The 27,915-nt window shown below is 41.8% G+C and overlaps 1 protein-coding gene across 1 annotated transcript in view; it reads left to right on the top strand.

Annotated features, from left to right (window-relative positions):
• Positions 1-18,621: 18,621 nt before the first annotated feature.
• Positions 18,622-27,915, top strand: part of CNTNAP5 (contactin associated protein family member 5) — a 264,255-nt gene continuing 254,961 nt past the window's right edge. Inside the window, exon 1 of the mRNA XM_079310955.1 lies at positions 18,622-19,126. Coding sequence (XP_079167081.1) covers positions 19,051-19,126 — 76 coding nt within the window. The 5' untranslated portion in view covers positions 18,622-19,050. The remainder of the gene's footprint in view (positions 19,127-27,915) is intronic.

The following is a 27,915-nucleotide window of genomic DNA, read 5'->3' as shown; positions in this document are numbered from 1 at the left end:
ATTTTTTAAACTTTAAAGCCCCTAGTTTTTTCCCCTCAATTTTCTCTTCTTCTGCTCTTGCAGAATAGCAGAGAAAAAATGTTCCAGAGAAATTTGACAAGAGCTAACAAAAGGGAAAGACAGAAAATAAATAAAGGGAGTCAGAAAGATAGCTGACAGCTCACTGCTCCTGTAGGGAAACTTCACTTTTTATTAGAAATGTGTTCATGTACTTTATGGTCACTTGAGCTGAGTGCTGAATTAGTATCTGGACAGGAAAAAAAAAGATATGCACCAGAAGACATTCTGTTATTGTGCTGCGAATGGTTCCAAAATACTCTCAAGAATTTTTCATTAGTGTTTCACAGGGAGTGAAGCAAGTTATCCCATAAGTCTTGGGTGTTTCTAGTTAGGAATATTAACACTGTAAGGGAGCCTGCTGTACTAATGATACATTAAGCACACCAACTTGAAGTCTATTGGTGAGAATGTATTATAAATCACTGCTTGGTCTGCTTGGCCATTTGACTAAAAATTAAATTTCTCAGTAAAACAAGCCTGGAAAAAATTAAAGATTTCTTTAACCAGCAGGTGCATATTTGGACATTATAAGTGACACAACATACACGAGTATGCTGAAGAGCCCGTAGTTCTGAAGTAGCATAGAACAAGTGCTTAAAAATCAGATCAGAAAGGGAACAATAAAAATGAAGAAGTTTGCACTAGAATTCCCAAGACCGTGATCAGCTTTCTGGAATGTTCTCCCTGCATAAACTACCATCAGATAATGCACAGGCACAAAACTTCTTTCCTAAGAGCAAACAGAGCTCACCACCTGAGTTCCCTGACCAAAACTGCTCTGCCTGATTACTCAAAACCTGAAAAATGCTGCAAGGCACAAAGCTGGCTGGAGACTGGCCAGTGATCACAGAGCCTGTGCTTCCTGCCCCTTCCCATCTCCCCAGCATGTGGCTGGATGCTGTTTGCAGACATCTCCAAGCAAATCTGGGAGCTGACTGCTCCGTGGAGGTGCTCAGGAGAGCAGAGGAGCAGGAGCTGCTCCTGGTGGGGAGAAGGATTCCGGCTCGGGAGGGGAGATGTTCTCACCACGCCCCAGCACTCCTACCCTTCAGCTGGTGGGTGCCCCAGGGAGCAGCAGCATCTGGAAAAGTCAAACAGCTGTGCTTGTAGCCAGAGAAAGGGGAGTCAAAGGGGAGTGGGCAATGAGTCCTCACAAGCAGTTCTCAGCCACATCTCTGCAGCATTAGTCAGTGACAGGCACTACAGGCAGCCACTGTCTAAATAATGGGATGGTGGGAGTGTCAAAGACAATTACAGTGTCCAGTGCAGTCAGGCAGTGCTAATGCAGGAGCTTTAGTGCTCTTAGCCACCCTGGGAAATCTGCATTAGAAAACACACAGAGCACCAGCAGCAACTGCAGATAGAAACAGAGCCACATCAAACCAGAACCAAAATATCCACAGCAGTGGCCAATTACAGAGTGCAGGGCAAGAGCAAACATGAAGCAGTATAATCTATATAATGCTACCTCCAGGTGATAACACAAACCAGACAAGAACGAGAACAGGAGCTGAGGCCCACAAAAATGACTTCAAGAAAGGGCTTCATAACAATGTGGGAAGATTATTACCATCCTGCAAATAATGTAAACTATTCACATCAAATTATGGGGGATGGCAAAGAAGATAATAGCAGTTAACTCAACAACTATCTGATAAGTGATCCGTAATAGGATGTTATTAGATGTCCCTGACACACTGTAAATTATGCAATGATAAAGGAGGCTGTTCCAAATCTTTAATTGTGAAATTTACATTTTGTTTTTACAATAGCTATGAACAAAAAATGCAACCAACTCAAATAATCAGCATAAAAAGGGAGAGGATATCTTCTTTTTTTCCCCCCACTGACTTTGCAGTATCAAAATAGACTCCTGCCTTTTAAATCAGTATTTCCATTTAAAATGAGCTTTCAAAAATCTGTTTAAAAATGGTAGTAAAACAGTGTTTCCCTGCTACTAGAATAATTTTTAATAAAGGAAAACAAAATATTTCAAAATTACTTGCATCTCTCATCTACTACCTGTACAACAGGCAAAACATCATTAATTCTGTTGTACAAATGGTTAAACTTCTAATCAGAAAATGTTCGAGACTGACCCCGAACAAAACAGAGAAATTTCTCCAGCTGCTGAATATCTGCAGTTATAGCAACTAGAAGTGCCATGGGAAGTGCTCAGTTTTTGGGAAATTGTGGCTGTCAGGAGTCAAGGGCTGAAGCTACAGTGAGCTGCTCCGACCTGTGGGTTCTTGCCTGCTGCTCACTCCTCCCATGGGCACCATCAGGCCCATGACCCCAGACAGGATTAGCTGTGCCATCCTGTCCTTTCCAGGTGCTGGTTGCACTTATGTTACTTCTTCAGTGTCTGCAGTAGATCTTAAGAGGCTTTTATTGAACTGTCAGAGCATTTCTTGTAAAAAAATCTCACTTCCTTCACACTCGAAAAGAACATTCAAACATTTCATAAAATTAGTTCAAGAGAAAGAAAATTGTTTGCAAGTAGCAAACTCCTCTGTGCAAAAGCATCCTCAAAAGTTTCCATATTACCATTGTCAATTCAAAACTTCCCAATTTCTGTGTTGATACAAGAAAAAATTAATTTTTAATTTTCCTTTTTCCTGCAAATGGAAAGCAATAAAAATCATGACATTTTGTGCAGAAGGAACATTCTGGTTTGCTTATTTTAGAGCAACTTCTATGTATATTTTACACAGAAATCTAGAACAGCAAAGATTGTTTTGAATCCTAACTGCAAAGGGAATAGACCTGACACTAAAGCTTATTTAAGAGCCCCAGGACAACTCAGTGTTCACAGTGAAAGTGCACTGTGTCTTGCTCTGGCAGACTTACTCCTGCACAATTACTCATAGAAGTGTTTTGTTTGTTTGCCTTTTTTTTTTTTTTTTTTTTTTTAGTGCTTCAGAAAGGATTTCTTTGAGAATAAAAGCTCTTAACACTCTGGGAAGAAGCAGCTTCTCTAGAAGTGCTTAGGTTTTAAATAGGAGAAAGCCAGGGGGTGCTCTGAAGATAGGGTTCCACCAGATCTTGCCATCCACCCTGATGACAAAGCTTGTACCTATGTATATACATACACACAATCACACATGGAAAAATATATTACTTAGGCTGGCAAGAACTGTGATTCTTAATGGGAGTCAATGGAGGACAAGAAGTGCTTGTGAAGTAGCTCTTCACGTTTCTATGCTTGGTTAAAATCAGAGCATCTGAAGCACTCACATGCTGTTTTGAATGCTTGGTTTCCACTCTTCATAGAATCTTTTCTGCTTCTGAAAAAAAAAAAAATCACATCTCTCTATACTGAATTCCATCACTTTTGTACACTGAATCCCATTAATTTGATGGTGAATAACTGATTATTCCATGCCTACCCCACTGAAATTGCACCAGAGGCTTCCAGAGGTGGAAAAGAATCAGACCAGTTTCCAGCTCTACCCTGCAAACACGTGAATGCTAATGCTGTGGTGTGATTTTCCATAAAGAATTTAATGTACATAAATATTGAAGCCAAAACATATGAGCTTCTAGGACTCTTTCCATTATACAAGCCATAGATTTTGTGAAGTGACTTGTGACAACCTAGTAACTTCTGTTGGCATTGAATGCCTTCTTTTGTAAAGGCACCAAACACAATCAGAAGAACACAAGTACAGTTTCATAGAAAGGTTGTTCCAGTGGTTTATACTAAAGTAGAAGAAAATGTTCTCCCTTCTATTTCCAAGAAATGCTTTTGTTTTAGATTAAAAAAAAAAAAAAAAAAAATGAGCACTCTCAGGAAAGCATGAATTGGGTTTGTTTCATGACTCTGCAAACCTGGAAGGTGTCCATCTAGACACATTATAAAGCTCAAATGGGCAGAATTGAACACGAGCTCTTCAGTCCTTTGTGTTTCAAAAGTGCTTCTGATATTTCAAAAGTTTGTTACAAGTCTTATGAGGAGCAACTGAGGGAAGTGGGATTATTTACCCCGAAGAAGATGGGGCTCAGGGAGATCTTATCTCTCTCTACAACTACCTGAAAGGAGACTGCACTGAGGCGGGTGTTGGTCTCTTCTCTCAAGTAACAAATGATAGAACAAGAAGAAATGGTCTTAAGTTGCACCAGGGGATGTTTAGATTGGATGCAAGGAAAAAATGCTTCACTGAAACTGTTCTTAAGCATTGGAATAGAGTACCCAGGGAAGTGGTTGAGTCATCATCCCTGGAAGCATTTAAAAGAGGTGGAGATGTGGCACTTGGGGACATGGTTTAGCAGTGGACTTGGTGTACTGGGTTAATAGCTGGTCTCAATGACCTGAAAGGGTTTTTTCAGCCTTCACAAACCTATGAGTAAAAAAAAAATAATTAAAAAATGCAAACCAGAAAACCAAAAAGACCCCAACAAAAAAACAAAAAAACCCCAAAACAACAAAGACTAAAAAACAACCAACCAAACCAAAAACCCCCAATGATTCCTTAGTTTTTTTCCTTAATAAGAGCACATTATTTAAAAAGGCTATTTTCTTATCCTTTCTTTCAGCTGGGCTTTGCTTTATGTTATTTTCACTTTTGTTCACACTTATTTTCGACACTGTGACAAATGGCAACGTGACATGGAGACAGAGAATTACAATAATTAAAGCTCCATACACAAAAGGCTTGAGCAAGGTGAGATCTGGTGCACAAAATGCTGCTGCTTTGTGCTTTGCTCTAATGTCCTGCTCTATCCAGATTACATGAAGGAGAACTTTCAGAATAACTGAGTATCCTTAAGCTCCTCTCTGTCAACAGCTGTCTTGAGCTCATCCCTGAGGAGTTGTGAACTAGAGAGAGGCAGAAGACTTCTCACCCTCACAGCCAGACTAGGAAATGACCTCCACAACTGCTGTCCAGTAGCAAAGAAATGCAGCACAGGACTTTTTTGCTTTGATTGTGTTAGGGTAGTTTGTGCTGTCTAAACTGTGACACAGCCAGGGATCTGCCTCTGCATCTTCAAAGCACTGTGCCAGCATTATATAATTAATTCTCACAAAACTCTTATGGGGATGATGGATTATATATGAATTGTTCCCTACTTATCATAGAAGAGATGAGGCTTTAAAGCACTTATGCCTTGTACCTATTGATCTTTCTGTGTGAAACCTGCATTATCAGGGCAGTGCCTGCATCCCTACACTGCCAAAAAGCTCCAGCCAAGAGCTGTGCCAAGCACAGCCTTGTGCAGCAGATTTGGTCAGCTTCTCCCAAAAGACCTTTCAGCTTGCAAGGAACAGAGGGTGTGAGGAGACAATTAGAGACAGAAAGTGAAGAAATGGATACACCCTTCACCAAGCTGGCTACCAGCAGAGCTGTGGTTCCCCACAGATTTGTAGCAAACCACGAGCCTCTTCCAGGGATAGTTTCTGTCTAATATTGTTGCTGATAAAATTCAACAAGGACATCAACAGCAACCCCAGTCTACACCCTAAGAAAAATAGACTTTCCTGCAGTATTAACATGATAGCCTGAGATATATCCTGAAGCCTGTAAATAGTAGTAGAATTGCGTTGTGTATCACCCTCGATAACAGAAAAAAACCCAATAAAGTGTGAAAAGGCATTTTAAATATTAAAAAGCAAAATATTTTTAAAATACAGAAAAAGACATGAGGAGAAAACGCCTTCAGGCTTTTTTAGTTTCTTTCCCCAGTTTGCAAATAATTATTTTATACAAAATCATAAATTTTATTTCTATGGCTAACAGACTATTGTTATAATCTTGAATAATCCCTCAGAGGATCCCTGATCAAGCTCCATTTAGTGTTTTTTGTTTTGCTTACTGGTTGGTTCATCCTATGTACTATTCTATCACAGCACATATCATTCCTGTGATTTCAAACCTTATTAAAATAATCATTTTTATCCAGGGCTGAGAGCTGTTACTTATCACTGGAAATGCATTATTACCTCATCCTAACTAAATTGCTCATTCCTCACCAGTAGAAGTTAGACACCTGTCAACATTTCAATATTACCTCTAACATTTAGACACTCCCTGTAATTACAGAGAATTTTGTTGGTAGTTTATTTTTAAGAAATAATAGGTGGAAATTTCTGTCTTGACTTTTCTATGTGGGATATGAAGTCCATAAAGGAGGGAGGACACATATATGGTAAAAAGGAGATATATTTCACATTCTAATTTTCCAGCAATAATGTTTAGGGTTTTTTGTAAGTCATAAATATGGGTAAAGACCTCATACTAATGAGTTTAATTCAATGGAATTGCAGTGGGTCTCAGATCTTTGAAAGAGGCTCTGTGAAAATCAGTTTACCCCTTTAGTAATAAACAAATGTATGCCAGTCTCAATTCACACAGCAACACTACTCCTAAACAGATCAGGGAAAATAATGAAGAGAAAAGGGGGAAAGTGTTTCCAGTAGAAGATGATGCTGAAGACCTGCAAAGTACAAAATTCTGAAGGTGAGGGCTGACTAACAAAAGCCATAGAGAGGGATGTGGCAATTCAGTCTGACCTCTACAAATGCTGTGTACAGGGATTTCTGATAAGGCTACATTTGATGTTTTGTTTTGTTTAATTTCTATTTTACCTTCTTATATTTTTCTCTTTCATTTCTCTGCATGACTCTGCATTTTCACTCAGATGTATTAGCACTTCGCTCTCTAGTGTGGGTTTGTCTCCCATTTGCTAAAATTTGTCTGTCAGTTTGGATTCTGCACAAGTGTGACTCCTCTGACTTCCTGAGAATCTGCCAGAGGAAGCTTAAGATGGCAAGATAAGATGAGAGGTGCTGAGTTGTCAGTGACAGCCATTTAATACTCAGCTGCAGATGGGTAAAGCATCCTGCAGCAGTCTGAGCCATCTACATGGAGCACACAACCTAGATAGCCTCACACCCTTCTGGAGAGGTAATAACTGGCCCAACAGGAAACCCTGCCCTGGTTAAAATAACACTTTGTGCCCATATTCACACTGCTGAGTCCCACCCAAAGAGCCTTTGCAAGATGGCAAAAACACTTCATCAAATACAAAGGAGAGATAGCAAATGCACACAGCAAATAGCAAATGCATTTCAACACATACAGAGATGATATATGAAAGCACTAGGCCAGATGAATCTAATCTGTGGTTGCTTCACTGTCATAAAACAGCCATAGACCAAGAAGACGAGGTTGTAGGGGAATCTTGCATAGAAAAGTTTGAGCATTTTGGCCATGTGTTTCAGTCCTGCAGCTTCTTGTCAACAGCATTTCCTCCATGCAGCAAGATACATGGCCTGCCCTGCATTTTTTAAATCAAGGGGAGGCAGTGATAGGTGAAGATAGGGTTGTAAAGATAGTAATAACAAAGCAACATGTAAAGCAATGAAAAAGAGTGAATAGGGAAATTGCTGTTAGTGGGATAAAAGTGTTTCTCCCAAACTGGAGAGCAGGAAGCAAAGCTAAAGATAGCAGAACTCTCACTGGAGCTCTCTAAGCCTGGAGGAGCACTAATGGAAGAGTCAGAAAGCAGAGATAGAAACAATGTGGAGAGTACAATGGACTTTCAGGAAGAAGAAGCAATTAAAGGCAACATCAATTTCAAACATGAAGAAAACAACAAAACCAACAGACCAAAACAAAGCAAAATCAAAACACACCAGTGATGGTTTTGAGAACCATATGAGATCCAAAAAAGGTCCTAAGGAAGAACATAATTTGATGGCATGTGACCTGACTGGTCCATGAACTACTTGAGAAGAAAAAAGAAAGGAAGGGAGCGAGAAAATTATTTACACAGGAAGGAACAGAGTAACACAAGAGAGTTGTTCAGCCATTTTCTGTCTAGACAAAGGGGCAGCAATAACTTTCAACAAGACATGACACCTCCCTGAGATGCAATTTCCCTGACTGCATACCTTCACAACTGCGATTTCAGTCATCATTTCTTTACAAGTGGGAAAACGGCATGGAAGGGAGGCTCTTTACTGCTCCAAGCTTCCTGTGCACCTCAGAAAAAAAAGCACTCTACTGAAAGCAGAAAAGTAACATTCAAAGTACATAACAAACATGACTATAACCTACCACCGAGATGCCTTCCTACCTCACCACCCACATGAAAAATGTACGTGTCACTTGAAATGAAATTCCCCTGATAATTGCAGCTTCTCTTCCAACAGACAAAGAATCTATCTGTTTGTTCATTAAAAGACTTTTTTAAAAGTCTCAACAAAGAATTTGTTCTAAATATTGGCACAGTGGGGTATTTGGACCAAATATATTCCCTCCCCCCTGAAAAAAGAACTATCCCAGCATGGCACAATAACAGAAATGACAGAACAGTAAAGCGTAATGTCAGGGAGATGGAAGGTTTCAAAAGGAAAAATATAAAGGTGCCTCCAGGTTTATCCAAGTCTATTTTTTTCCTTGAGAATTGTAATTACTCAAGAGTACAAGATTTCTTCTTGATTGTCTGCAGGGGGTTTTAAGGGGTTTTTTTGCCTTACCCTTCTTGACAGCACCTCCCGCTGACATCAGAGCGACAGTCATTTCACCTTCCTAGTAATGTCAATGAAAAACTTACCAAATGCATTTTTACATTGTATAGCTCATCTGGACTTTAACAGAGAAATCTGCAGCCAGCAGAAAGCTCAAGGACTTCACAATGATTATGCAATCTCCTGTTCCATTAAAATAACTGTTTATCTTCAGAAGAGTATTTAATAGAGAAAGAAAGCAGGTAGTTTACTCTTTCAGCAGACTGAAAAGCCAAGAAGCAGAGAACTTGTGGCCAGATGTTCATCTTTTTTTGCATTCAGGGTATTCTGGAATTGAGGGATACTTCAATATTGGAATTGAGTTTACTTCAGACTCAAGACCCCTCTGACATTCTGGGGATCCCTTGTTCAACGCTTACTAAGAATGTTGTATACTGCCCTCTCACACTAAATCTCTTGCTAGCAGAAAGACAAATCTTTTCTTTTTTTAAATGTCTTTCTCACCTCTGCTTTACAGTTTATGCCTCGTGATTTGACATCACAGATACAGATTATGGAATGCAATAAAGTGGAGTTCTCTTTAGGGCTAGATGGTGAGATATCACTTTTTGATTTCAAATGTTGGTGCCCTTATAGAATGAGATCTATGGAGAGATGGATGTGTACAACACTATCCTCCTAACAGGATTATTTCCATTAAATAACCTATCATCTACACTTAGAATTTATGTGGAAGGAAGGAAGGAAGGAAGGAAGGAAGGAAGGAAGGAAGGAAGGAAGGAAGGAGAGGGGGGGAGGGAGGAAGGGAGGAAGGGAGGGAGGGAGGAAGGGAGGAAGGGAGGGAGGGAGGGAGGGAGGAAGGGAGGAAGGGAGGAAGGGAGGAAGGGAGGAAGGGAGGAAGGGAGGAAGGGAGGAAGGGAGGAAGGGAGGAAGGGAGGAAGGAGGAAGGGGAAGGAGGAAGGAGGAGGAAGGGAGGAAGGGAGGAAGGGAGGAAGGAGGAAGGAGGAAGGAAGGAAGGAAGGAAGGAAGGAAGGAAGGAAGGAAGGAAGGAAGGAAGGAAGGAAGGAAGGAAGGAAGGAAGGAAGGAAGGAAGGAAGGAAGGAAGGAAGGAAGGAAGGAAGGAAGGAAGGAAGGAAGGAAGGAAGGAAGGAAGGAAGGAAGGAAGGAAGGAAGGAAGGAAGGAAGGAAGGAAGGAAACTGTGGAGATTAGCACAAAATTTAAAAAAATCTATTTGGTCCATGTCCTCTTCATTTTTTCCCATGTCCCCTTAATTTGGTGTTATCTTCCCTTGTATCAGTGTAAGACAAGATAACACAAAGGTCCCAGAGCTAAGCACTCCCAGTTTCTCCAGGTATCTTAAAATTATATAGAACCTTTAGAATTTGGATACTGCATTTCATATTAGCACAATATGACAACCACCTGATGTGAGCATTAGAATCGGTTGGAGCTACATACAGTTCCATTAGAGAATGCTCAACCCAGAAAGTTTAAGAAGTAGTTTTCAAAAAAGCAGTTCCCAAGGGCAATAGGGCATTTTCAGCAGATTTGGGAATTAAACAATTCTCAGGGAAAAAAAAAAAAAAAAATCTTAGGTACCAGAAGCATAAACTAGCATCATGGGATATCACCTAACAACCTCAAAATCACAGATTTAACCTTGACCTTTAATTTCAATCATCTTTGAGGTGATAAAAAAGAGAAAGATTTCACCTAGCTGTAGCCAGGTATCTGATCTTTCATTAAGCAGCCCTTTTTCTTCTAAAACTGACCAATAATACAATGATTAAGAAACACATTTTCTAATTCAGAACCAAAATTATTCTTACATGGTCCATTCTTTAATTTCAAAATACTCAAAATCTTAAAAGCTGGGTTGTAGTTTTGTTAAAATCCCTAATGGGAACTGGTATCAGTTTTTGTGAGATACCTCAATAATACACTCATCTCAAGTGAAGCAGTGTCAGCAGACAACTGTATCCACTTAACAAAATGGATGTATCAGTAATGTTAATCCACAGAATGCATCTCCAGTGACATGGGTTTGTGGTAAATGAATTAACCCTTTGTCCTCCTGAGCTCCTGGTGATTATTTCCTTTGCTGGTATTGTGACTTTTGCTCACTGCTGTGCTGGCTGAGTGCTAATTGTTTGTGTAATCCTTGACCTGTGATAATATTGTGATTCCACAACCTTCCCAGTGGGGTCACAACTACAGCACATGTAGATATGGGTAGGAAAGAAGGTGGCTGTTTCTCACAGGCTCATGATGTAAATGGACAAAAAAAGTGGATTAAAAAGGAATGAAAGTGGAGGAAAATGATTAGAGCTGGTTGCAGTCGTTGTTCAGCCTTTGTCAAGGAGAACCTGGTGGACAGAATAGATCATGTCATCCCTGGTACAGCTTCCCTAGATTTTATACTGGGGAGTAATTTCACTCAGATCACACTTTCATATATCTTTGTCTGACAGCCTTTCAATGCTTTATTAATCAGTGTTTCATGCAAACAGTAAAAGCATTGAAGCTGGAATTATGTGATCATTGTCATAAAGTGAACAATATATTGCATCTTGTTTATCCATCTGTTATAATTGCACTATGGGAATTAAGTTGCTTATAATAAATTCAATTGCATAAGTGGTACAAACACACGTAGATGTCAATACACACTCCTCATTTCCACATTTGATTCTTCATATTAGACAATGCTACAGGTTTTTACAGAGCACAGCTGAGTGCCTGTGACCTTCCTGTCACTGTTGAGATTCTCTGCTGCCTGGATCTGCTTGCAATGAACATCTTAACCCCTAAGATGGAGAAACAAAGTTAAATGTCTCTGCTGTATTTTGCTGCCTATTCAGATAGGATTAGAGTTGTATGCTGTTGCCACAGATGACTATAATTCTCTTGAGTTGTTACATTTATGAAACTGATTTTCAGACTGGATTGATAATATGGGACAATGAATCCTGTTAAGAAAACAAGGAGAACCTGTGCTAACCTCCTAGCTCTGCTATACTCTTTCTGTGGCTTGATCCTGCCTTTTGACACTGCAGCCCTTGAAAGTGAGTCTGAATCCAATCTCAAGCTCAAACTCAGCTCATATTCACACTGTGTGGATGACAGATTAATGTCTGGGGTTTAGGTGAGCTCCAGGGCACTGTTTACTGCCCTTCACCCCTTGGTCTCCAGCCCTGCACACAGCCTAGAAAGCTCCCTCCGTGCAGGCTCACTGAAATTTGGACTACTAGTGCACATTTTCTGCCTGAACCTCAACTGGTTGAACACACAACTAGGAAGTGAACAGAAGTTTGGCCTCCTGGGATTGCCCCTCCTGAATGAGAACATGGTGTGACTTGTTTGCTCCAGTTTAAATCCTGAGCATAAAAATTCTCAGCAGTGAGTTTGCTTTTCTTCCTTACACTGGAATTTACAATACCATCCAATATAACTGCCATTTTAACAAGCAAAGAACAGATCCTGAGAGTCAGGAAAAAAAAAAAAAAAAAAAAAAAAAAAAAAAGTGCATCAAGTAGGACTTCTAATTTTGGCTTAGTTTTGGTAGTAATTGCTCAAATCACTAATGATTTTTTTTTATAACTAAAGCAAAATATACTGATTGCTAGAGAACCCCTGAATATCCACCCTTGTACTTAGTTACAATATGTTAATATTCTCACGTTGTCAGCAGATCTCCAGCGAGGAGGAGGGATTCATTAACTCCTGTGCAATCTACAATCCAGACTGGCAGAAAGCAGAGGCTGCCTGTGCCTCAACTGGCTGCAGCCAGCAGTGAGAAGAGTGTGTCTGACTCAGGCCTACACATTGCTGTATTATCATCTCTCTCTCCAGTTAAAATCACTTTACTTTGAAAAGACAGTGGTAGGTCTACATGGAACTGTTTCATTTTGATGCAAATGCATTCACTTCCTAGAGGAAATAAACATTTTTAGTCAGTAGGTAGGAAATAAATGGATCTCCTAGTGAGGGGTGAGTTTACCTTGTTTGATTTCCTGTTTTACACAGATTTCTGTGTTTGTATATACTTATGTTAAAATATATATGGATGTGTGTATACAGATATACACACACATACACAACACAAATAAATGGGAATTTTTATAGTTTAGGCCAGATTAACTTTCATCTCAGCCCTCGGCAAGTACATTGTCCAGAAGCAGGTCAGTGATGCTGTGACTAAAGAACCTTTATTAATCTTTGTTTTGTGTTCCATGTCCTTTAATGTCTGAATCAAAGAAATTACAGCATCAGCCTTTAGAAAGGCAGGTTTCTGCAAAAACATGGGCCAAGGTTCTGAATATCCTGTGCCTATGCTGAGAGTGGAGGAACCCAGGAGTGCTCAGGAGCTGCTCATTCCCACAGGACTGAATTTAGAAATACTGATGGCTTTTGAGACAAGGTGTATTCATTTCTTCCTCTTTTTCAAGGGAGTCTAAATTACCATCTTGCCTTTCATTATTCTCAGTTGACTCCTTCTGTATGATAATTGCAGCAAGGTTAAAAATGACCTAATGATTGCATTAGCTTCCACACAACTTTCCTCTTTTCACTCCTCTCTGACCTCTATCCACAATGAGAGATTAGTGAAGGACAGGCAGAAAAATAAAGAGAATGCCTGAATATAGGTTGTCATACCCAGCCCAGCTGCTGCTAATAATAATTTTCTGAGTGCAAGCACTGGATGAGCCATTTGTCACGAATGATTTATTTGATGAAATTAGCTCTCTTTTTCACTCCTTGCAAACTTCCTCAGTAGAATCATGGAGACATTCAAAGTTGTTTGTTATGCATATAGGCCCAGGTGATTGTTTCTCTGCTAGAGCATGAGACTATGGATTAGAGGTAGACTGAGGTGCAAATGTTCAATGGAAGCTAATGATTTTGGATGTCTCTCCTTTTAGCTGTCTTTTTTGAACAGGCAGATCATGGCACTTAGTAAGTAAAGGCCCAAATCATTCTGAAAAAATGCCCCTTAAGGGATACCTTGGTTGTTCATGCAAAATCACTGATTGCTTCTGAAAATCTATCCCAGTGTCTATTCATTATATGTCTTTACTCACATCAATGACATGGCAGACACTATAATTCTGTGACTGAATGACTGAATCTCTGCAAATGGAGACTCGATAGCCACCACTGAGTGACAAATAAAGCTGTCTTCTTTATGTATAGGAAAAGGCATTCATACAGAAAACATTCCTTCCTTCCAGCTCTCTAGTCTGAACTGGGATGCCTGTCAAATAGAGATTTTTGCTAAATGCTTCCCCAGTTTCAGTAATTTCTTTTGATATTGTTTGCCTTGAAGTTTCTATGTATTGTGAGACAGATGCTGGGCTTTAACCTCAGCTGGGAGACTCATAGACCTTATTCCTCTATGTTTCCATTAGTTAGCCACATGTACTCCAAGGATTACATCCATCCTATGACATCTAACTGTCCAGGGACCTTTTAGGGGTTTCTTCATTCTAATTTGTATAGTTTCAGAACAAGGGGGAAAAAAATTCATTACTTAGTTTGTGTATGAGTTTTCTTATCAGGGCTGATTGTGGTTGATGAGACCACAGGAATGGGGTTTGCAGTTATGCCAACACCTCCTGAAGTCCATCTCTTCATTGGAAAAGCAGGTTCTGGGACAATAACTGCACCAGGATTATGCTGCATTTCAGTACAAAAGCAGTACTGCTCAGGGAGACAAGGGTGACTGTCCCAGCTGTGACTCATTCCAGCACTGTAATGCACAATGTCACTGGAATCCCACCAGGGAGGAGTGTGTCCCAAAGAAGGCCTATTTCAGTCTGTAGGCAATTTGTAGCCATAGCCATTTGTACTATTATTTACTCAGCTTATTGATCTTTTGGGACTGGTAGCTGTATCTGGCCATGATTGACACAAGTGTCTTCATAGGCAGACAAGGTAATGTAATGAAAGCAATAATACCAGCAGACAGTGGTAAAATAATGGGGGAGAAGGTGAGGGGGAGGAAGTGAGGATTTTAGTTCTCTGTCTTCCAATAATCACTGCACAACTTGACATCTGATTTCTTTTCCCTAATCTCAGCATGCATCTCAAAAATGTTACTGGCCATCAGATTATCCCAGCAGATCATTAAATTTTCCTATCCTCCAGACTTAGGTATGCTGTGGATCTATCCAAGGATAATGAACAGCCTGCTGTTGCACTCACCTGCTTGGGGTCAGTGTGTTTTATGAAAACTTCCCACATATTCTCTTTAATGAATGAGCCCTTTCTATTTATAGGGGAATACTCAAAGGGAAAAATAAATAAATAACCTTTAGGAGATTTTTTATATGACCTTTAGGTTTTTTGATGGGAAACATATTTTTCAGACAAATTCTTAGTATCAACAGGAAACTGCAATATGTGATCCCAAAGCCATGTCCAATTAAGTTTGCATATAAGTAATTCTATTCTCCTTCCATGAATGCTGTACAGTCAGGGTCAGAGATAAAACTTCCAGCTGCAATTACCCAAACAGCTGGATTGTTTGTATTCATGGGCTAAACTGCTATTTCTTCTAGTGGCAAACTCAACATGGATGATAGCAGAGCTAATGCTGTGGGAAAGACTGACTCTAGGAAAGAAAACAAGTTTATCTGATCACAGATAAACTCACCTCCTCAGTAAACATTTAAACAAAAAACCTTTCCCCTTCAAAATCCAAAAATGCTTCCCCTAACTTCTCTGGTGGCAGCCAGCTTTTCCTGCTCTTCCTTATGTGTTCATGTCCTTCCTTTGCTCTCTATTCATTATTTCCCACAAATGATTCCTTCAGCTCAAACAACAAAGCCCCAGACTGGTAGAACAGACTTGAGGACACTGAGGCCAAAAAACTTACATGCTCAGTTTCAGCAATTTGTGGCTTGCATTGCAAAATCAGTAAGGCTGTGATGGGACCAGCTATTGGTGTAATGCTGTTTGTCTTCCTCTTTCTATCACACAGATCATGTGAGGAGCTGGTTTCTTTTCCTATGTTAGGCTTTCTCACCCAGAACTAACACAGCCATTTCAGCACAGCCCCAGGTGAGCTAATGATGATTGGCATTGTCTCAGAAATTATGATCACTGTGACTGCAGACATTTGGATATTTCTCCTCCTGCCACAAGAACAAGAGGAAGTATTGATCTGTTCCCCTTGTTTAACAAGCAGGGACTGGCAAAAGGGTATAAATAAAATTTATCAAAGAAGAGGCAGACATGGAAAGATATCAGGGTCTTCATTGCTAAGGTCAGTTTTTGCTTTCATTGAGGAGAAGAAAATGTGCCACAGTGAATGCAAGAGTTAGAAAGGAGTTAGAAAGCTGGTGAGTTAGACAGGACTAATAACTATTAGTGTAATAAAGCCTCTACTCATAGCCAAGGCTTTGAAACACCTTCAGTGGCAACCATCATCGTGATTTGAACAACATCCAGACACACTAAAACTAAATGAACAACTGAGTTTTCCCAAAATCCAGTGTACTCAGATCTGTAATTGATGATGAGCCACAGTTTTTGTCTGAACAGCTTTAATAGTAATTAATAAATTTACTCCAATAAAAATCTTGCTGGCAAAAAGCCCTTAAACATGACATTATTTACATAATTTCCTGCAACAAACAGCTGCATAGCCCTCCACTCTGGTCATAACTTCTCAGTTGTAGTACTCCTACCCCCAAACATTCACAAATCTTAAGGCAATGCCTGGCATTTATGATACAAAGGAGATTATGGAAGAGGTGTGTCTCACAAGGGTGATTTGAAAACCAATATTATAACTGGGGTCCAGATTCTGCAGTCAGATCCATATTGGTCACCACTGGGATGCATTGCAGGATGGGGCTCATATTTACTGATAGCTTTTAATTAGTCTGCATAATTCATTTCCACATCTGTTTTCCTATAAACAAGCCACTAATTAGTTCTGTGAGTCAGTTAAAAAGTGTACCAATGTGCCAGAGAGTTTAAAGAGACACTGAAAATATTTGAAGCACAGTCAATTTAATTTAAATTATTTTTTAAAAGGAAAGCATGAAATATCCCTCCTCATTTTTAATTTCCTCTTTTGAACTCCTCCTCTAATTTCAGAATACATAACTGCAAGGCTGTGAGTGTGTCAAAGACTTGTGTCTCCAGAGAAAATCCTCTCTGGCTTAAGATTTCTGATATATTCTGCTGCTTAGTTTTACTCAAGTGGTAGCTCTGGAAGCACTGCTAGCACTTCTGAAACTTGATCACTCACCTGAAAAAGTCAAGCTAATAGCATAATTTTCTCAGTACTCCAGCCTCTTGGCCTGATGCAGCAAAGCAGTACAATTCCTAGTGCCTGGGCCAGGGTCTTATATGTGATTGGTATGGAGATGATGAGATGTTTCTGATTAGGATCAGAAAACATGAATAGGAGACCCTCTCTCTCCCCATCTACTGAGGGAAATGGGCAGAACTCACTTCCTTCAAAAATGGGCCTGCTCAGACACAAGGGTGTCTGTGCCTTTGCACCAAGCTCTCCTGGGTGATCAGTTTAATGCCTCCACCAGGACCTGTGTAAGGGAAAGCAGACACTTCATGCAGATGAGTTAGCCTTGGTCTGACTGACACTCCTAATTTCTAAAATCTCATTCTGCTCAGACACAAGTGTAAAGCAACTAAGTCAAGTCTTTGCATGAGCAAAGATGAAACCTTGGTATGTTCAGATGTGTTAGAAGTCAAAAATTAAACACTTGTAGAGTTCATTAGGCTTTTAAGTTCCTCCTAAGTCTTAGTTTTGTCTGACTAAATCCTTTATTGACTGACTGATAGCCTTGGTGCTAGGCAGCTATCCTTCCTGTTTAACCTTGTATCACTTGTGTCACTCTTAACAACAGACACTGAAATAATTAACTCAATTTTAAAATGTGGATTTTTTCTTTCCACAATGACTACCTTTTTAAAGATAAGATGTCCCCCTGACATCTCTCTGATATTGGTGCCTATAGTCCAGTTAGTGCCTAATGGCTAAGCACAATGTATTTTCTCCACCCTCCCTACATTTTAAAATGAGGTTTACAGCACGCCAGCAATTTAAACTTCCGCTCTCCGTTGGCAAGTCAGGATTAGGTGAACAGTCTATTTCTTCTGATTATTCCTCGCCACTGTGAGGGATTATGGCTGAGCACCAGCAGCTTTTGAGCACCAGCGGCTTCCCCCTTCCCACCCCCAAAGATTTGACCCAAACACGCTCTCCTTGCAGATTACAGCGGAATCGTTAATGCAATTTTGGCCTGACTTTGATGCAGCACTCTATTGATGCGGGCTGACGCCGCAGCAGAGCGGCAAGGTTAGACCTCAGCAGTGATTTAGCCGTAGTCCCGGGCTCAGGTGTGCCTTCCCTGCGCGGCGGGGCGGGCGCGGCTCCGAGCGCTCCGGCCAGGGGAGGGCAGGGGCATGTTCAGCTCCAGGGTCCTGTACGCCCTCGGGAAGATGATCCCGGCCCGTTCAGATGCTGAGCAGTAGGGTAATCAATCAGTCAATCAGTCAGGAAAGCTGATTTTCGCAAGCATCACTCTCGCCAGCCGGAAGGGGGGCGCAGATCACGGGTGCGGGCGCGGCTCCGGGTCCGGGTGCGGGTCCACTGTCCCGGGGCCGCCTTCCTCTGCAGGCCGGGGCGCTAACGAGAGCTCCCCGTGTCTCTTCTGGAAGCCCTGGCGCCACCTCTGATCGCCTTCCAGGCGGGCTCGGCAGGGAGCTCCGGACCAGGTTGACAGAAGAGCGGATAGAGCATCAGTCCCGTCCGAGGCTCATGTCCCCTCCCTGGACATGAGGATGAGCCCCGGCAGCGGGGCTGGGGCTCGTCGGGCTGTGTCGGCTCTGTACATGCCAGGATATCATGTATATTTTATGTATGTGACTGTAACATATGCATTCATGAGCAAGCAAACATCTGAGCAGGGGGATCTTTAAAATATTCCTGCCACAGCGGTGCCCAAAGGAGACAAAAACGGTGGGGGAAAAAAAAAAAAAAAGAAAAAAAAAGAAAAAAAAAAAAAAAAAAGATAAAAAAGGAAGATTTTTTTTTTTTTTTTTCCTCCAGGCATCTGATTTACTCCGTGACTCTGATGCTTATCAACAACGCGTGAAGATTGCAGTAAGGATCCTCCCTGGAAGGCGAGGAGGAGCAACTTCCAGGGGGCTGGGAGGAGGTGGAGTGCAGCGCGGCTCTCGCCTATAAGGAGGTGCCCAGAGAGCGGCTGGTGCTTCCCACCCAGCCGCCGCTCGCAAGGTGAATCGCCGCGGCGGCATCAGGGCAGCGGGCTCGGCTCGGGCACTGCGTCCGGAGAGGCTCCTCCAAGGGCTCCGAAGAGTCCCTCGGCCGGCCCCGGCTTCCCTTCCCCCGGAGTGCTTGGATGCTGTATGGAGTAAATGAGCGGAGGCAGAGCGAGCGCACAGAGGCTGAGAGGCGCTCGGAGACCGGGACCAGGGGAGACAGGCGGGCGGCTGGCTTCCCCCTCCGGGGCTGAAGATGGATTCCCGAGCCCTCGGGGGCTTCACTCTGCTGCTCTTCACTTTATGGCATCTGGGATTAGCTGCAACAAATTGTGAGTAACGGGAGTGCAAGGAGTTGCTTGGGTTTGAGGCGGGGGCGGGAGGAAGAGATGGAGAATAACTCCCGGGAAAAAGGGGGTTATTGCGCCATGACCTCTGAGAAACTTAGCTCGGCTCCGCTTTGCTGATGGAGCTCAGAAATGCAAAGTTGGGTGCAGGTGGAGGGACTGCTCTGCACCGTCCTGCCGGTGCGGCCGTGGGAATGAACGGGAGATGCTGGAGCCTGCGAGGAGCCGCGCGGGTTTTCCGCACCGTTTGTTGTCCTTCCGCTGGCTGCATCTTTTTGCGGTCCAGTGGCCGCTGTCGCCCTGCCTCGGCTGCGGGCCACCGGCCAGGACGGGGCCGGGGTCGCGCCTCTGCCAGGCGGGGAGGGTCGGTCCTTCCCGCCAGGGCCGGGGGATGCCGCGGTTTGCGGGCGCAGCCTGGCTCCAGCCTGGCGGAGCAGCGCCGGTGGCACTGAGCATCTTCTGTGGCCCGGCGGTACCGTCGGTTCCCCGGGCGCTTCCCACGGGCGCGGCTGTCCCGGGGCGTGGTGCTCGCCGTCCCTGCCGCCCCATCATTTCCTGGCTGGGAAATCGCCGTTCGGTCTTTTAGTTTCCCCGGAGATCCGCTCGTAAGTTCGCCACGCGTCTCCGCCAGCCCTGAGGGCTCGGTCCCCGCAGGCAGGAGCATCCCCGGCCGCCGGGCTTTGCGGTGCTCCGCGGGCGGGCAGCGGCGGCGGCTCTGCGGGCGCGCTTGGCGAACCCGGTACAGCCGGGCAGCGGCGGTGCGGCGAGTCCTGGAGCGCAGAGCAGGCGAGGATGCTCCGGTGGCTGCTCGCCGGGGCCGGGCTGGAGCGGGGCTGGAGCGGGGCTGGAGCGGGGCTGGAGCGGGGCTGGAGCGGGGCTGGAGCGCGGCGCCCGGTGCTCCCTCCCCCGTCGGGCGGAGCGGGGCGGGCGGGGCGCGGCGGCCGCCAGAGGGCGCTGTTGGCCCGCCGGCGGCGCTGCCCCGGCCGAGCCCCGCGGGCAGCGCTGTCCGTCCGTCCGTCCGTCCGTCCGTGCAACTGTCCGGCTGTCTGTCCGCCTGTCCGCTCCAACGCCCCGGCACAGCATCTCTCCTCTTTCTTCTCTTTTCTTATATAAGTATTTTCCTCTTCTATCTTTAATTTCCAGTCAATTAAATCACGGTTAATATGTTTTAATAACGCTCGCGAATACTAAATGGTAGGCGATTTAAGGCTGAGGTTTGCCATTACGGATGCGGCCGTAAAGTTAATTCCGAACACTTAAAAAGAAACTCTGCCTTAATGAGTTTTACTATTTCACGGGTGACAGTTTAATTTCGCAGTGCCAATAAACATTTCCATTGAATACGCGCTGCTTCCTAAATATTTAGGAGTCAATCTTAAAGCATGATGATCAATGGTTTTATTATACTGTACAGATTTTACTTATTCATTGAGCAATGAATTAGCATGGAATCAGCTGTAAGTGCTTTCCCAGGAGCTGAGTCAAGGAGCCTGTGAATCTGTAAGAGCTGCAAGTTCCCTGGAAACCTCGTTAGATTCGCATGTGAAGATCTATGTGTGCTCACACAGACCTCAGTAATTGCACCCAGTATGAAAATTCATCATCTTCTTAAATAAATCATCTCCTTATGTTGGTCCTCAGGGAGGCTGTGCGCTCTTCCTCGGTTTTGGGCCAAGAAGGCTTATACATGGGCTAAAATATTGAATCCTGAAATATATTCAAGTATGAAAGTGCTGTTGCTTTAAAGGGTTACTGAGCTTCCAGGTACCCACTAAGCAAAAGAAATAACAGAACCCCACAGATGAGAAGCTTTGGTGCAGGTGACTGTCAGAAGTTTGTGTTTGAAAGCCCAAGTGCAAATGGGAAAGGATTGGTTCTGTGCCCTCCTCGATTTGAATACTTTGGCCAAAGGAGTTGCATTCAGATGCCAGTACTGTATGCTCACAACGACTTCAGCAGGTTTTTATTTCTGACAGATTTTGTGAACAAGAATAAAACTGAGGACAGTATTTATAGTTGGAAAAGACTATGCTTGAGGGTGTGAGGAGAGTTCAGGTAATTTAATTTTCTTCCTAATATCTAATATGTCTTTAATTTAATTTGGTTTTTTTTCCTTGCTTCTAAATTATAAAACTCTTAAAAACTATTTTCTCACTTATTTAATTTACTGTTAAATGAAAGCCCTGAGTAAGTAAAAATCTTCTCTGCCACTGAGATATTTGATTCTAATTTTCTCTTTGGTAATAGTTTTTAATTAAAGAAAGAATTGGTGAAGAAACTGCTTTGAAACACAGCTACAGGCTAGGGGTCAGTAGACATCATTAGAAAGATCAGAATTGCCAAATGCTAATAAAACATTAGAAATTCCTCCCACTTTGCATTTTGCAATATTTTATTAAATTAGGTAAATAGAGTGGCAATCGGATTTCTCCCCAGGATACTAATTACTAGGAAATGAATAAATAGCCGTGTAAGTAACACTGGGAATGTGTTGCATGTGATGTCTGGGAGAACTGAAACTTCAACATTTATCAGATAGACAAGGAGACACAAAGCCTTGCCTGCTATATAACAAATTAGTTGCCCTTTAGCAGCATATTCTGTGATCTGAAAACATTAGTAGCTTTGGTGAGTCTAGACTTGCTGAGCCCTTTTTTCCTTTACCTTTTTCATTTTAAAGTTGGAAGGAGGGAGCAATAGTAGAAAAATGGAAGGACATGTGAATTTGTATTTTTCTTAAGCACTTTGCTATACCAATTCAGGGCTAGTTTGCAGCTGCAGAGAAGACTTTCAGGAGCCATTAGTGATCTTCCACCCAGTTTAGCATTGTGTATCTTAGAAAATGTCCCCTGTTGCTATTTTGCACCTTATGCCTCCCTCTCCCTTGTATCTTTCCTGACTGACTTTTCACACATGGCCTGAAAGATGTAGCAGGTTAAAACACGTCCTGGTCAAGTGGCTCCTTTTAACTCCCATTGCAAAAGTTATTCTCAAATTATTATGTTTCTGTTCCAGGACACAACCACCTCTGCCACCTACAGCATCACTAACATTTATTATCCCTTTTCACCACCGCTTAATAGCTGATGAGAAGACTTTCAAACCTTTCACTTAAACCCAGTCATAAGTGTCAGTCAAAGCTGCAGAAATTCAATGTGGAGTAGAGTGAAATCCGCTGAAGCTGTTGCAGAAATGTGTGGTCAGTGTATGGTCCATTACTCTGCAGTAGATTTCCATGTGGCCTTACAGGACACATCTTTAATAATTCTGTTCAGTTAAAATAGGGAATGAGTATCTGGTTTTATTTTTTTTTTTAATTTATTTTGGAAAAAAAAAAATTGTACATGGGAGTTTATGTATATACATATTTATTTATTGACAACCAGTGTTCACTCTGATTTTGGCCTTCCTTTCTCTGCAGTGGGGATAATTGCACAGGAGTCAGACAAGTGTAAGTGAAAAACCTGCAGGAGCAAATCTTACTCTGGATATTTGAGGCCATCAAGATCAGGAAGGTGTGTTTGGGATTTGTGTAACAGCACAAATGAGACCTGTTGAGTCAACTGTGGCAAAGGCAAGAGGTCTCTTAAACAGTGACCTTTCTCTCCCTGTGGTCAGAAATGCTAAGTTTGAAAAGCTGTGCTGAAATAGGCAGAATATTGATCGTTGGTTTGTGGCTCGTGTGCTTGCAGGCTGAGTAGAGCATCAGACAAATCTCTGGCTTTTCCTCTGCCTCTAGTACTTAAATATTCTTAATAAGAAAAGAATATTCAGACGTGCTTTCCTCTTGTTTCATAGTGGGAGGGGGAAAACATAAATGTTAGTTTTTTTCGTGCCTTCAGATGTATTGATGGAGAAATGGTACAAAACAATGATATTTCCTTAGAGAAAAACTGGGAATGACCCACATCTGATGGTGCCTCCTTTGCATATCTGTCAGTATCTAGCTTTCAATCCCTTTGACTCAATCTGCACTCCTTGGCTGTGAAACAGTCTCAAGATGGTCTTTCCATGAACTACAATGGTCTTTGGATTCTGTATCCACCAGGCAGATGGCATTGCCAGCTACAGAAATCCATCCAGGGTTATTATTTCAGCATCCAATACATTATCTGCTTGGACATTTTCCTTTTCTTTCTTTTTTTTTTTTTCCTTAATGTCATGCAAATGCAGCAGGTTTTTCCTTATAAATTAACAGCAAGAACAAATTGTTTTCAAATGTGCTTGGTACATTTGTACAAAGTATAGACTTCAAGTGGAAAATATGGTGGGTAGAACATTTTACTTGTGAAGTTCTCCCTGCACATGGCATGTACAGGCTTCTGTCAGCACTCCAGTCCCTGTAGGACTGGTGGAGTTTTTTTAAGTACTGTAATCTTTTACCAATGAAAAACTGAAGGTGTGTATGTAAACAAGAGATAAATGTACAACCAATGTGAAATCTAAATAGCTAAAATAAAGTCTTAGGGGTCAATTGAGTTGATCCCACATAGCATGGTTGTGTCCCATTCTGTTGTTAATTCATATTCATATTTGCTATATGTAGTAGTTTCTAAATCCATAGACTACTCCTCATTTCCTCTTCCCCTCCTCCTTTCTCTGCTGCTATTTGAAGCAAGTGGAGTTTGGAGATCTGAATACTGAAATGAATAAGAATCCAAAGTCAGTGGGGGTGTGAGGTAGCATTTATTTGTTTTTAGCCCCCAAAATGGATTTGCTGTAGATATGACAGATTTCAGCTCTATTGGCAAACTTGAGTTACATTCTTACCTACTCCCTCCTCTGAAAGAGACACAAGAAGTGAGGAAACAGAGGACTGAAGTTGTATCTGCCAGCACACACGTGTCAGGCTCTCTGCTATCTCCTTCCCCTTTGCCTGACAGCCTCCAGAATCCTACCAAGTGCTCAGGTGTTCCAGGGCTGTCTTACAGGGCACCAGATAACCTGATGTGCTTTTTATTTATTAATTTTAATAATAAAGAACTCTGCTGTGTTTTTCCACTCAGAATTAGGGGAATGATATTCTAGTCCTGTAGCTTCCACTTTTCCACTTTTCCAGTCTTCTGTGGCCTTACTGATACAATTCATGTGTCTGTAGGATGTAGTTCCTGCTGGACTCATCTCCTCTGGGTCTGTGCAAAAGAGAGAAGAACTGGTAGATCTGTAGGAACATTTTCCTCCTGCTTTCAGTAAAGTTTTTGAGACATGAACTGGTTTTTTTGCTTTTAACTAAGATAAAGGGGAAGAGAATAATATAATCATGATCTAATACAGCTTTAAAATCATAGGGAATTCTTGAAGGCTTTGAAAGCATCACTTGGTAAAGCAGGAAGCATCAGCAAGTATACTGTTGTGTCTGTAGAGTTAGAGAAAAACAAGATTTTAATTTTTTTACACAATGCTGAGCTGATATAACTGATTATTAATTTCCTTGCATTAATATTGTCACAGATTTTTTTTTAAATTGCCTTGTGCAGGTTCTCTTTGGCTAGTAATGCCAATTGTTCACTATGGTGAACAACTGGTGTTGTGCAACTGATGTTTTAAGTGATGAAAGCAATTCAATATAGAATTTAGAGAAGAAAAAGATGGCAAAACACGGATTTATTTATTTTTAATTTTTCGCTCTGTTAAGCAGTTAAAAAAATTGACAGTTCATAATGTGGTGATCTAACTGCCCTTTTACACAAATATATTTTGATATATGCAGAAAATATTTAATACTTTAGCTGGTATTTTCTCCAAAATTAAGGAAGGTTAGTAAAAGAGAGGGCATGAAGCCATTTGTAAATGTCATGAAGGATTTTGCTTGATCTGTATTCCCGGGGAGGAATCCCATTTTTCTGCCTGTGTTTTTCCTTTGCACGATGCAAACTCTTTCTCTGCATTCTTACAAACAAATGCTGGAACTTGGATAATGTGGTCCATCTCCTGCAGAACTTTGTGCCCAGAGATTATCAGTACAGGTTCAGAGTAAAGCAGTGGAAGTCTGTATGAATCTACCTATCTACAATAGTAAATAGACATTGGAGTACTGGTCCATTCACTTACTATGCTGTATTTTTTAACCTGTGAAATAGAGGTCTTCAGGGTTGATTTTTGTTGAATGGACAATTGTAGTACTTAAATTGAGAGTAAGGTACAGAGCGCAAAGTGATAATGGCAGGTTTTATTTTTATAAATATTTTTATTTTTATATGTTTCTTTACCATAATAAAGACCTCACCAGTCTCTAATGTTGCATTCTCTTGCAGCACCAGGGATCTCAACCTGTATAGTCCTTGAATAATCCAATTACCACAAGTGTGCTGCAGCCAGGGCAACAGGATGCGATAGTTCATGGACATCTGTGGTAAAAATTGTTCTTCTATGGCAGAAGTTATCTGTGGAAATAATTTTGGAAGAGAGATGCTTGTCTACTCTTTTTCAAACATCGTATATGAAGTTGGAGACTTTTTTCCTGGTTGAGAAGAAAGTTTTAGTGTTAGTAAGAAAAGTCAGGAAATTGTTCAGGTCACAAAAGCAGAGCTAGCCCTTAGTCTCGTCTCTCTGAGTGGCAGCCCAGCATTTGTCCTTGTTTTGCACATGCCAGATCAGAGGAGTCAGGCTTGGAATCAGACCCGAGTGCTGGTGCACAGCAGGTAGGAGGAAGCTTCCAGTGAACCATCAGTTTGAGCCTGATTGAAACAGGCTCTGGATAACAGCAGCTCAACAATTTGTTTTGTTATTAATGGAGATTATCAAAGTAACTAAATTTAAAGTAGCATCCAGAATTGCTCATGATCTGGAGGGTGTTTCAGCTCCAGGATTGTGCTGGTGTGCTTGTGCTGGGACAGGGTAGCCCAGATTCCTGACCAGAGAGGCTGGCTAGTCAATGAGTTTGGTATAGATGCTGCAGGTTTGCTGGGTCAAGTCTCTGTGACACTCTCCTGTCTTAGTCAGCATCAAACACGCTACAGCAATGATAAACTTGTAAAATGCCTTCACTGTTCCCATGCTGGGCAATACCACTCCGAATTTGAGGCTAAGGGATGTTTTTAATCACTGTTAGGTGAAAAAGCAGTAAGAAGAAAAACTTTGTAATTGTTCAGTGACAACCATTCAAGACTATAAAAGGCTTTTAGTAGCTGGTGTTAATGTACTCTTTTCCAAACTGTTAATTGCCTAGGATCTGTGATGTCTTTATGGCATAAAGAGCATTGAGTTGCAGTGGGACACAGACATTCCGTTCAGCTTGGTACTTAGAAATACTCAAAAGATATTCAGCAACAACCAGAGCAGTGGAAGCTGCAAAGAGAAAATGGTATTGTTCTGAGGAACGTTTCTCTTTTGACATTGGTAATTAGGGATCAGCAGAGAGCCCCAGCACATGAAACAGAATGGTGTTCAATGCTAACCACCGTGGCACTGCAGCAATTGGACTGGGAAGGAAACAAATGTGTTTTCCTTCTCTCTTTTATTGTGTGTATTGAGAAAGATTGAGTGTTGACCCTTAGGAATTCTGGGGCATAAATTTTTCTTCTAAAACTATTCAGTGCACTGTGTTTCCAATAAAGCAGTAAATAATAATAATAATTTTCAAATGGGTAGAATCCTCTCTTTGTTCCCAGCTGGGCAATAAGGAGTTGATAAATGCTGTACTGCCTGGATAAGAATTGGCTTGTTCCATTTACTGCTCTAAATGGTGAAGCATTGTTCCTGGATGACAATGGTTCTTCACTGATGACAGCTCGTCAGCACTTCAGGAACAGAGACAAATGCCTTGTGATCTATGCCACCAGTGACACATCTGTAGTCATTCCCATAACAGTTCAGTGATGCTTTTATGTTTGGGCATCAGTTGCCCCCACTTAGGATGTAGATAGTGAGCCATTGCTCCCTGTCCTTCTCCTAGGTCATAAAAGCAACCTGCTGAGCATTAATATATAATTTTCCTCCTTCCCTTCATGCAAATTTGTCACTGGAGCAGGAGGGGAAATGTCATGTTCTAACTGAAGAGAGATTGTATTCTAACTGAAGACTGTTTTGTCTGTAAAATTATGCATCAGGAATGGAGCAGGAGAAGGAGTGTGGGGTGTGCAGGAAAAGAGAGGTCACAAAGAATGTTCTTCCAGTTTCCTCTTACCAGTGGCAGCTTCCTAACACACTCAGTGAAGAGGTCTAAATTAATGGTCCAAGTGAGTCATCAGTGAACCCTTAGTGGGAACACGTTCATTTGTAGTAATCAGGATTGATTTATGAATAGGACAAAAGGGACCAAATAAGCTATGAAAATGCATGTTGTAGATGTATTTTTCCCCTGATGCATAATTCATTTTCTTCTAGTATCCATGAAAACAAAAACACTGTGCACATAAAAACCCATTAAAAAAGTTAATCCCACAAATGGCTGAACACGGAGAAAATCAGCTTTTGTTTTAAAAGGTAGATTTTCTCAAATCTTCTCTAATTTGATTTGCCAGTGGGGTATAATTTAAGTCAAACAAGTTATCAGTATTACTTGCTATATAAAGGTCTAAATATTTAATAGATTTTGATAAAGGCCTGCCCCCCCAGGATAAAGAGCTAAGGAACGCTCATTTTCCACAGTGCAGAGGGTAAGCTAAACCAAATAGAAATGGCAAATACAATGGAGAGTGGGTTTCAGTTCACTGGATTTTGTCCTCCTGACCTGGCCTTGGGAAAACTTGCACTGCACCTATAAAATCCTATAAATAATCCTAAATCCAAATAATCCTGCACAAACGACCTCAGATGAAAATGCTGGAGGCTCT

Source organism: Erithacus rubecula (assembly GCF_903797595.1).
Source record: "Erithacus rubecula genome assembly, chromosome: 8".
Taxonomy (NCBI): domain Eukaryota; kingdom Metazoa; phylum Chordata; class Aves; order Passeriformes; family Muscicapidae; genus Erithacus; species Erithacus rubecula.
Note: the sequence above shows the minus strand (reverse complement) of the source record. Positions and strands in the feature narration are given on the sequence as shown.